At 27.5% G+C, this 12,438-nt stretch overlaps 1 protein-coding gene and 1 long non-coding RNA gene across 3 annotated transcripts in view; one reads left to right on the top strand and one right to left on the bottom strand.

Annotated features, from left to right (window-relative positions):
- Nucleotides 1-12,223, top strand: part of LOC111629118 (phospholipid phosphatase-related protein type 5-like) — a 29,004-nt gene extending 16,781 nt beyond the window's left edge. For both annotated transcript variants that reach the window (XM_023372990.1, XM_023372989.1), the window contains exons 5-8: nucleotides 4,487-4,679; nucleotides 5,008-5,065; nucleotides 5,139-5,315; nucleotides 10,050-12,223. In XM_023372990.1, coding sequence (XP_023228758.1) covers nucleotides 4,487-4,679; nucleotides 5,008-5,065; nucleotides 5,139-5,315; nucleotides 10,050-10,322 — 701 coding nt within the window. In that variant the 3' untranslated portion in view covers nucleotides 10,323-12,223. The remainder of the gene's footprint in view (nucleotides 1-4,486; nucleotides 4,680-5,007; nucleotides 5,066-5,138; nucleotides 5,316-10,049) is intronic.
- On the bottom strand, nucleotides 5,019-8,504 carry LOC111629119. The gene is made up of 4 exons (XR_002757279.1): nucleotides 8,157-8,504; nucleotides 7,068-7,248; nucleotides 6,032-6,127; nucleotides 5,019-5,285 (listed from the first exon to the last, which is right to left on the bottom strand). It is a non-coding gene; the product is annotated as an uncharacterized LOC111629119 (long non-coding RNA).
- Nucleotides 12,224-12,438: the final 215 nt, after the last annotated feature.

The following is a 12,438-nucleotide window of genomic DNA, read 5'->3' as shown; positions in this document are numbered from 1 at the left end:
AATTCACTTGATAAACTATCGTATTTTTAATATAAATTATGCATTTATTTAATTTAAAATAGCATTTTTATATTGATACATTAAAAATAAATCAATACCTGGCTTCTCTCAGTTTATCTTCGGGTGTTTTGCAAACTACCTGAAAAGGAGAAATATACATATACTTCGTAGACTGACATACAGTATTGTTGACACCACACTCTTCGATAAAATACGGTCTGTGCCGACCTGTAGATAGCTTCAGTGCGTCAGTTAGGATACTTGTGAATAGCAATCCAAACATATACGTCCCTGCACATATGTAAAATATATTTATTAATCCAATATATTAAAATGCGTTTATAAAAAGTCGAAATAAATAATTTGTAAAGGAAGTGATTCAATTATTTTTGTAAGATTATTTATAATTATTAATAGATCGCTTCGTAATAATAAATTAGGGATTCTTAACATTAGCGATAGGGTCTTGGAAACTTCGACGTTAAGTATAAAGAGATCAATTTTACCATAGAATAAATAATGTAATCAAGATATAATTCGGTTAATATTATTCTAATTGAATCAATCATGTTTACAACTTCCAGCATTCATTTTCCATTTCATAGAATCAGTTTTACTGTTTAGAGAAAATTCGATAACGACAATTGTAAATTATTACAAATAAAGCTTACTTGTATCATTCCTCAACGACGTTAAGTGAGAACTTGCTGTGCATCACCTACCAGAAGCAAAATTAGATTTACGGTGATTTAAACATTTGCATTAAAATATTAAATAATTCAGAATCGCTACTACTGCTTTGATAATTTCTGTAAATTTGCGAGATAAAAAACGACGACTAATAGCTTGCCGCTTGATAAAGGATCATCCTGCAATCTGTAAAGATTCTGGGATCAAGCGCTACGATTTCGTAATTTTTCATGGGCAGTTCCGATAAAGACGTCGTTATTCGTCTCATTCTCGCTTCACATCAACTGGAAAATGGCAATCGAGTATCAGACAACCCATTACGAGTAAAATGAGACCGTATATAAGAGCTCCATTGCATTTATAAAATCTAAATTCGTATAAATACCAATTACATTTCGTTATTTAATCAGATTCCCATTTGAAAAACACTAAAATATACTGCATTGGATTTAAAAAACGTGTTATAAAATTTAATTTCTTATAAAATATAATGTAGGTTTATCTTGAAAATTCTATTAATGGTTCTTGACTCGCAACGAACTGTAAAATGTGAAAATTTTTCTGGCGAAGTGCGCCAGAAAAATTATATGTAACTGTGTATTATAATAGCTTATAAAGACCTAACCTAACTATTAGTTTATCATGGATGCAGTAAATTGGTTTCTTCTCGTTTTTAAAATATACTTTCATAATATTCGTGGCACATTTAGTTATCTCTTGAGCGCATCAGTGTGCCTCGGTCCACCAATTTAAAAAGTCCGTAAAGTATAAATTTCAAAAATTAATTTGATAGTTCGCCTAACCGACCACACACGTAAAAAATAAATATTTTAATGTAAAAAGTATCAATAATGGTTCGAAAGACTACTAAATTATATATTTTATTCGATTCTAAATTTTTAAACGTTTAATTTCTTATAAAAATATTTTTAAGAATGTGGAATAAGGTCAATAAAATTGCAAAAAAAAAAAAGAAAAAAGTCCAGATACGATCTAACGTGAAGATTTTTTTTTTCCTTCAAGAAACTAACCGTGCAATGTATTTAGTTTGCTCACCACTTACAGCGAGGTAAGACCGAATATAAACAAGTTTTAAAAACAAATTTAAAATTTTTTTAAAAGATTTATCTATATTTTATATTTTAGACCATGATTCTTTAATATAAAAGTATTCGACAAATTTTATTCCTTAACGATTTAAATATACTTACATGTATTAGGTGTTGCAAATGTAACGACATTTTTGTATTACCAGTAAAATGATAAATTTTCAAAACGTTACCGTTTTTTTTTTTAATCGGTAAATTACTGGCAATTTTTAAATTTTGACTCCAAATTCGAAAATTAGCGTGTATTTAATTGCCACTTATTGGCGAGTCGGCAACTAAACAATCACTTGCGCACCATTTTCGATTGAATTACCTTTATTGTATTCTGAAAAGCAAGTTTCCTTGCTGTAATCTTTTAGTTGCAATGATTAAAAATTAGCCAGTGAGAGCACTCACATTCAAAAAAATACGTTCAATTTTGTCAATTAAAATCACTATTGTGCACTCCGCTTTAGGGGTAAAGAAACAATTATCAAACTCTCCATCATTGTGATACAGTAGACCCCCTATAACACGGTAGATAATTCCGTTTTATATGAATTCCATGTTGTACGAGTCACTTAGATTTTACAAATACGTGTGCCGGGCTGTGAACGGCACACGTATTTGTAAAATCTAAGTGACTCGAACAACATGGAATTCATATAACACGGAATTATCTACCGTGTTATAGGGGGTCTACTGTATCACAATGATGGAGAGTTTGATAATTGTTTCTTTACCCCTAAAGCGGAGTGCACAATAGTGATTTTAATTGACAAAATTGAACGTATTTTTTTGAATGTGAGTGCTCTCACTGGCTAATTTTTAATCATTGCAACTAAAAGATTACAGCAAGGAAACTTGCTTTTCAGAATACAATAAAGGTAATTCAATCGAAAATGGTGCGCAAGTGATTGTTTAGTTGCCGACTCGCCAATAAGTGGCAATTAAATACACGCTAATTTTCGAATTTGGAGTCAAAATTTAAAAATTGCCAGTAATTTACCGATTAAAAAAAAAAACGGTAACGTTTTGAAAATTTATCATTTTACTGGTAATACAAAAATGTCGTTACATTTGCAACACCTAATACATGTAAGTATATTTAAATCGTTAAGGAATAAAATTTGTCGAATACTTTTATATTAAAGAATCATGGTCTAAAATATAAAATATAGATAAATCTTTTAAAAAATTTTTAAATTTGTTTTTAAAACTTGTTTATATTCGGTCTTACCTCGCTGTAAGTGGTGAGCAAACTAAATACATTGCACGGTTAGTTTCTTGAAGGAAAAAAAAAATCTTCACGTTAGATCGTATCTGGACTTTTTTCTTTTTTTTTTTTGCAATTTTATTGACCTTATTCCACATTCTTAAAAATATTTTTATAAGAAATTAAACGTTTAAAAATTTAGAATCGAATAAAATATATAATTTAGTAGTCTTTCGAACCATTATTGATACTTTTTACATTAAAATATTTATTTTTTACGTGTGTGGTCGGTTAGGCGAACTATCAAATTAATTTTTGAAATTTATACTTTACGGACTTTTTAAATTGGTGGACCGAGGCACACTGATGCGCTCAAGAGATAACTAAATGTGCCACGAATATTATGAAAGTATATTTTAAAAACGAGAAGAAACCAATTTACTGCATCCATGATAAACTAATAGTTAGGTTAGGTCTTTATAAGCTATTATAATACACAGTTACATATAATTTTTCTGGCGCACTTCGCCAGAAAAATTTTCACATTTTACAGTTCGTTGCGAGTCAAGAACCATTAATAGAATTTTCAAGATAAACCTACATTATATTTTATAAGAAATTAAATTTTATAACACGTTTTTTAAATCCAATGCAGTATATTTTAGTGTTTTTCAAATGGGAATCTGATTAAATAACGAAATGTAATTGGTATTTATACGAATTTAGATTTTATAAATGCAATGGAGCTCTTATATACGGTCTCATTTTACTCGTAATGGGTTGTCTGATACTCGATTGCCATTTTCCAGTTGATGTGAAGCGAGAATGAGACGAATAACGACGTCTTTATCGGAACTGCCCATGAAAAATTACGAAATCGTAGCGCTTGATCCCAGAATCTTTACAGATTGCAGGATGATCCTTTATCAAGCGGCAAGCTATTAGTCGTCGTTTTTTATCTCGCAAATTTACAGAAATTATCAAAGCAGTAGTAGCGATTCTGAATTATTTAATATTTTAATGCAAATGTTTAAATCACCGTAAATCTAATTTTGCTTCTGGTAGGTGATGCACAGCAAGTTCTCACTTAACGTCGTTGAGGAATGATACAAGTAAGCTTTATTTGTAATAATTTACAATTGTCGTTATCGAATTTTCTCTAAACAGTAAAACTGATTCTATGAAATGGAAAATGAATGCTGGAAGTTGTAAACATGATTGATTCAATTAGAATAATATTAACCGAATTATATCTTGATTACATTATTTATTCTATGGTAAAATTGATCTCTTTATACTTAACGTCGAAGTTTCCAAGACCCTATCGCTAATGTTAAGAATCCCTAATTTATTATTACGAAGCGATCTATTAATAATTATAAATAATCTTACAAAAATAATTGAATCACTTCCTTTACAAATTATTTATTTCGACTTTTTATAAACGCATTTTAATATATTGGATTAATAAATATATTTTACATATGTGCAGGGACGTATATGTTTGGATTGCTATTCACAAGTATCCTAACTGACGCACTGAAGCTATCTACAGGTCGGCACAGACCGTATTTTATCGAAGAGTGTGGTGTCAACAATACTGTATGTCAGTCTACGAAGTATATGTATATTTCTCCTTTTCAGGTAGTTTGCAAAACACCCGAAGATAAACTGAGAGAAGCCAGGTATTGATTTATTTTTAATGTATCAATATAAAAATGCTATTTTAAATTAAATAAATGCATAATTTATATTAAAAATACGATAGTTTATCAAGTGAATTTTTAAAGGATTTGTTAAAATATTTTATGTTCTTCATTAAATCTTCCTAAGATAGCAATTTTTAATCTTTGTTCAAAAGTCTATCAATAGTGCTTAATGAACCTGTTGAAACTATAGAGTTTCTTTAAAATATAAACATGTAACGATAATTTATCAGTACAAATACACAGATGTATATATAACAAAGCAAATGAAATAACTCCTAATTTTATCTTTTATTATATTTTATAGGATGTCTTTTCCATCGGCATACGCTTCTCTTTCTGCTTATGCTGCGGTTTTTATTATGGTAAATATACAAATTATATATTCAGATTAATTTGGTGGTTCGTTAAAATTTAAATTATTAAATTATTTATTAGATTTATATCCATAACATTATGTCAACTCGATCATCTCGACTTTTACGTCCATCACTAATTCTCATCATCTCAGGACTTGCTTTGGTGTGCGGATGTTCTAGAATTGGTTTACATCGCAATCATTGGTCTGATGTTGTAGTTGGTTTCCTGTTAGGAGGAGGAATTGGTGTATATATTGTAAGTAGATACTTAATATTCTTTAATTTTACTTTCTCGTGGGGTGTTATAGAATAAAAAGAAAAGATTGTAATCGGTTAAATTTCTATCATCCGTTTTTTACATGATTTTTTTTACTTTTATATTTTAAGGCTTTCAAAAATATTAAAATTAAAAAATAGGGGAAACAAAGTTCTATATGTATGGATGTGCTGGTCTGTATTTTGCTTTATGACCCACCAGTAGCCAAGTGGATAAAACTACTGAACTACTGATCGCGAACCCACGGTCATGATCGTGGGTTCGCGCTTTGACAACAGGAAAGCTTTTGTGGGAAATTGTCCTCTATTTAAGTGCTATAAACGTTAAGAAAACCCGAAAAACTCCACGTGGAATTTTCGGGCATTCTTAACATTTGCAACACCTAAATTGGGAAAGTTTCCCATAAAAGTTTTCTCGGGAGGCATCCTCCCTCGGCAAATGTCTAGGCGTTGTATTGCCATAACCAAATAAACCAAACCTGCATTTTGCTTTACGTTTTAGGACCGCATGGACCAAAAATTTTGAAATTTGTCAGGAATACCTTCTATATATGGAGCATTGATGTTATTACATTTTGGAGATTATAAGTCAAGAGGGGTAGATAAGAAGGCATATTTTGAGTGGTATCACATTTAATGAAAATTTTACTCGTACGAGTTTTTAGCTTATTAAAAACAAATATTATTGGCACTTACAATTGTTTTAAAAACACATTCCTACTCCAAAAATAAGGCTTAACCTCCTATTCCAGTGCTGGGAAAGTCGTACAAGAGCTCTTGCCAGCTTTTCTTCTTTTTGATTATAAAAGAAAATATATATAATGAAACAATTTAAAATTATTTTACTGATTTTATTTGATTAAATTATCGGCATTTACTTGAATTTTAAGCTTTTAATAAAATAATAAATTAAAAATCGTTTTATATTTATAATCGAATAAGGGCGAACTCGGTAAAAAGACAAAGTGCTTTAAAAATTATAAAAGAATAAAATTCTATTATAATTCTTCAAAAAATATCAAGTTATTTTAAATAAATACAATATAAAAGTATTATTTTTAGACAGCACGATTATGTAATACTTAGTTTAAAAGCATAAGACACTGCAATTTTATAAAATAGCTTATTTAATACTTTAAAAAATAAAGGTTAGGCGTGAATGCATTCTAAGTACAAATGCCAGGAGAGGGAACCGCAATCCAATATTTCGAATTCTGCTTGTAACGGATCTAAAATCAATATCTGCAAAACGGTTTATATTATTTCTTACGACAGTTCAAAGTGTGGATGTTATTTTATATTAGTCGGAATATTTCACAAAGTAATCTCTTTGTCAAACCTGTAGAAAAAAATTACTCGGAGTATTCTATCAATCACTTTCCTATAAAACATTTCAGAACAGTTGTCTCCTATATATATATCGATGAATATTTATGAACCTTACATAATTCATCAAATCTTCGAATTTTTTTGAAAATTCTTAACAATATTCTTCTAAATTCATTCCAGTTAGATGAATAGCAAATTCGATGTATTAAAATAATATTTTCTAATATTTTATTTTGAATATTTTATTTTTTTCTATACTCTTTCTCAAGTAGAAAAAGTTAATTTAAAATATTTCTATAATACATAAAATATGTTTCAGAATATGATAAAACTGAAGATTCAGATATTATAAAAGAATCTACACATGTAAATTATTTAATATTATTGAAAAGCATAGAAGTACCACATCATTTTGTCTTTGTATTCCTATGTATGTCTTCTATATGTTAATTTATTATATTAATTTTAGATATTTCTGAGAAAATGTGCTTTCTTTGATGATAACACAACGGTTATATGATATATTTGATGCTTCTGTCATCTTTTATTCAATTCTGTTTCCTGTATCCTTAATCCATGGGATTCTTTATATAAGAAAAGAAAAATAAATGATAACATTTGGCATTATATAAATATCTCATAATTAAAAAATTAAATTTTTTATTACAATGTCAAGTTTAGTTTAAAGAGTATAATAGTTGATACATTTGAACTGTTAAATAAAATAAGAACTCCTGTGAAATTTGTTCAAAATAACATCAAACGGAATAGTCTAAAACTTGAGGATGATAAATAAAAAATATATAAATATTAATTATGATGATTTACAATTTTTATTCCCAATATCCAAAGAATTCAAGCGAAATTCAAGATTTTTCAGTCAAAGAAATTAAATTTCAAGTTTTAATTATCTTAAAATTTCACAAAATAAAGCTGTTTAATATATATTTTTATTGTTTCTTATAAATTATTTATAAAGAAGACTGTAAAATTGAGAATAAATAAATAGAATATTCGAACGTTCGAGTTTAAATTTGTCAAGTCTGTCAGAAAGTATAGGTTTAACTTAACAATTGTTTGGTCTATTGTAAATCGATCGTAAGCAGTGTTTTATGTTACATTTGGAGGAGCTTCCTAGTCAAGAGAAAACAACTCAACGTTTGAAAATAATAGAGAAAATGGAACAAAAATTCACTACTATATATCGAATTGAATTGAAAACAAAGAAAAACGTCTATTACTATTACTTCTTTATAAGATAGTAATAGTAATAGTTTTTCAATTCAATTTTAACCATTTATCTATCGCTCTTGGGCATTATATCTTGTATATATTTATACGTATATATTAAAGTTATCAAAGTCTTAGACAAAATTCAGCTTGTATATAGATTCGTATAGGCCTATATAAAATTTATGATATAATAGACTTATGAGATTGCAATAAGATAAAAAAATTTTCTATAAATGAAAGATTTAGGTTCAAATATTACTTGGTCATTCATGATTTTTCAATGATAATCGGGATCCACGTCGATGATTTCAAACTCGAAAAAAATCCAAGCGAATAAGTTTCCAATTTTTAAATAACAATGTATAAATAAATAATTTTATTGAAACAATTTCATTGCAATTATTTTTATTATTACTATTTTTAATTCTTTTCGCTCTGGGAACTAAGAGGCAAGGGAGTATCAGAGTGATGCTTATGGTGCCCTTTCATATCAAAGCAATCAGTTCTGTTAGTTTAGAACAAAAACAAATATAATAACGCAAATCGCGTGACTTCAATTAGGTAATTAAAGTAATTCAGTGAAATTATCCGAAAGACAACAGGGGAAACGTGCCTTGGTTCACCTGAATCTGCCTTGAACAGTACCCATATACTGTACTCAAAGTTCTGTATACGCCACTGCTAAGTGGGCCTTTTGTCCTTGCCCAATCGTGAGTTCGACCACGATGGGAGCGTTTAGGACCGAAAAATTCCTCCAGCCCGGATTCGATTCCGGGTTCCACAGAGCTGTAAGCTGACTCCGCTCTGGCCATCCGATCATCCAAATCGACTACAATAAGTAAAATTGAAGTTTTATTAAATCGAAATAGACTTAATACATGTAATATTAATTCACAATGGACATATACTTCGTTAATAAAACTACAATTTTTCAAATCTTTTTCGCTGCAAATATCATTTAAAGCTTATCATGTATTAAATTTTAAAGAAGAGAATTTGTACGAAGTTTTTGAAATTCTCTATTTAAATAATGTGAGAACTAAAGATATGTTCCAAGAATTAAACTAAAAATTATATATTTCTCTCACATTTTCCAGTTAATTATTCATTTGTCTTCAACAAATTTGTTTTCTCATTACATAATTTCAGAAACTTGACAGACCATTTATATAAATATTCATCGTTGAAGTTGTTAATGTTAAGCATTGAATAATGAACTTTGTTTATGACAATTATTATTTTATGTAGATCAGAATTATTCAGATAATCCTGATCAACCTAAAATTATCCAAAAAAAAAAAAAAAAAAGAAAAGAGAAAAAGACCCATACTGTTAGGCAGGTCAGGATAGAACCCATAGGATAGCTCCCATAGAAAAGTATTGAAAATAAAATTAAAAACATTTAAATATTTAAGTATATTTTTCGAAATCTTTCGTATATTAATTTATAACTTTCCTTTTATGGTAAGTTATTTTAAGTTAATGACATTTTACGTTTTTAGGTGTTAAGGAAACCTCCTTTTTTACATTTGCTAGTTGATACCAAAGTATAAAAATAGGTTAATAGTATGCGTTGTGCACATACTTTGAATTAAACGTTTCGTGTGTGGGTGTATGTATATAATTGAAATTGTCTGGGAAAACCCTTGAATGATTGATAAAAATATGTTTATATCAATAAGTAATTATAACATTTTAGTTGAAACAATTGCTAGTATGTAATAACACAGCATTTTCCAGTAAGTAAGTTGTGATTGCATGGACAATAGTGTTCTTTATAAATAAGAGCCTTAGGATAAATTACTATTTGGTGATTTAAAAAATTATTAAATTAATAAGCAAGTTTTTAATTTATTCAAATATATTCTGTTTTCAAAACTATTTTCACTAGTGCGTTACCTGACTCTTCAAGAAAAAATTTTTAAATCTAAATTTATGTTATATATTATTAATATATAATAAAAATATTTTAAAGAAATTGTAAGAAATATATATGAAAAGTAATGAGGTTTTTGTAAATTAAATAATTGTTTGCAAATTTAGGATAGGATATGCAATTTAAACAAATAGGATTTTAGGATAAATGTAAATATAGGCTAAGTTATGAGAAAAATGGATAGAAATTAAATAGGATTTTTAATTTTATTTACAGAGTTGTTCTATACTGACTTGTTTCAAAGAATATCATGAGACCAAACATAATCAATGCTGCAAGCGAGAGGACTATGATGATAAACGTACTCGTCCTTTATTTTTCCGATATTTTCGTATTCCTCACGTGTCCTTCCACGACAGATCTGGAAAGCCCTATTTTACGACCGATCGTGATGGATTTCATGGTACGATGCCCGTTAACGAGGCATTTCAGAAGGATCTTCACAAGCACGTCGAAAATTACGGAAAGAGGCATAAATGCCAAGCATAATGTTTCCTATATATGTGTTATAATTTGACGAGAAGATTGGATGTCCCGGTCCAACAATAGCGTACAGTATTAATATTGTCATCCCATTTAATATTTTATTTATCTAAATGAAGATTTGTACAGTGGAGTGTGTGAAATCTGTGATGTATTAGTGAGTCTTTTTAAATGATGATAATGGACTAAACTTTATAATGCTATTTGATAAAAAAAAGAAACAAAAACAAAACAAATTCGTCAATCCTCAGATTAAACATTACCTTCAATTACTATTATATTCTTTCTAATATTAGGAATTTATTTGACATTAATTGTTTCAAATTATGTGGATCATTTAAATTAGTTCATAAGAGAGTACAGGCTAATAAAATGGCAGATGGGATAATAAAGAAAGTCTAGAATATATCTCGAAAGCATTAGAAAGTATTGTGGAATATAACTGTTAATATTTCCTAATTATCATATCATTAGTGATTATAATTATCATTTATTCGAAAGACTTTTTAATCTATTCAATTTTTTCATTCAGTTTTCGAGGGGTTTATTCATATACGAAGATCATTTTAATTAATTTTAGAATTAATGATGCAAGATAATTTCAACATCGAAGGAAATTTATTCTATTTTTTTTTTTTTTTTAAATAGAAAAATTATTTTTAAGATAGACTTCAACCGCTAATTTTTTCAGTTGTTGATTCGTGTCTCAAGTTTTTAAACGAAAATAAATTATCACTATTCTAATTACATTCCCTCTTCTATTTTGAGAACCTTTTTTCCTATGTCTTTTTGTCTTTTAATTAGTTAAAATTTATTAAGGATATCATTAAAAGCAATTTCAAATTAACATCCTCTTAAATAAACTAATAATAAAATTTGATAACTAAATTATATATATATATATATATATATAAAATTTTCTTCCTAAAATGATTCCTAATTTATTCTAATGAGTAAATAATTCCTCGGGTGAAAATAAATAAAATTTCTGCGTATTTATTGCTGCCATTTAGTAAATTATCACCTAAATCTATAAAGTTCACACATTCTTATTCTCGTCTTTTCATTCCGTGATATTGAAATAAGAACAAAATTTATATTCCCCAAATTAAAATTTGCATTTCATGTAATTCCTAATGAATCTGAATTGATTTTATTTTACTTTTTAATTCATTTTTTTTTCTTTTTTTACTATAAGATTTAACTTGTAATTTGTATAAATTGCTTATTTTTGTAAATATTAATTTGAATTTTAAATTTATTATTATTTTTTTAATAATACTGAATTTTAAAGATTACAACAGACAGGCCCGAAAGTCAGTTTACCTTGTTTTAAGTGTTTCTGGCAAACGTAAGTTTAGAACACGTATTTTTTCTTTTATAAATTGATGGAAGCGTAATAAAAAAAAATATGATTTATTATTTAGTCTTTGTGATGGTTAACTGACTTTTGAGTCGCCCTGTATATTGAGATCTAAAAAATTACGCGATTTTTCGTTTTATACTTATTTAAAATTTGATTTAGAATTATAAAAAAAATGCAAAAAATAAATAAATAAAACTTTTAATATTTAAAAATTAGATAGCTTTGCTACACAAAAATCACTGCTGATATTTTATATAAGGTGCAAAAGTGTTAAATGTGATGCCAATGCTGAGAAAAATCGTTGCTGTCCTTTTTACTAAAATTGATATGGTGACGTTTTGTAAATAAATTTTATTTTCTTAACGAATTTCACATTTTAAAACTATATAACTATTTTAAAATATCCATTGATATGATTATGTTTAAATCGACAAGTTAATAATTTAAAAAATGACGTATTAATTGTATACGATTTGAAAAAAAGAATTAAGGTTGGTAAATTGCTTTCAAATTTTAAATTTCAATTGTTTTTTCATATATACGTACGGTTAATAAAATTATAAAATATGGATAATATTTATTCTATTTGAAATATTTTTATTTGTATATCAGTATATAATAATATCAAATTTTTTTTTGTCAATTTTAATCGATTATTATATATCTGTATACAATAATTATCAGTAAAACAATTTGTTTGTTGATCGTAAGTTGTCACTTTGAAGCAAAAAAGAACAAATTTTGAAAATAAAAATC

Source organism: Centruroides sculpturatus, unplaced genomic scaffold (genome assembly GCF_000671375.1).
Source record: "Centruroides sculpturatus isolate CEXI.00-Female unplaced genomic scaffold, Cexi_2.0 scaffold639, whole genome shotgun sequence".
NCBI classification, from domain to species: domain Eukaryota; kingdom Metazoa; phylum Arthropoda; class Arachnida; order Scorpiones; family Buthidae; genus Centruroides; species Centruroides sculpturatus.
The sequence above is the reverse complement of the archived record's forward strand: the minus strand, read 5'-3'. Positions and strand labels throughout refer to the sequence as shown.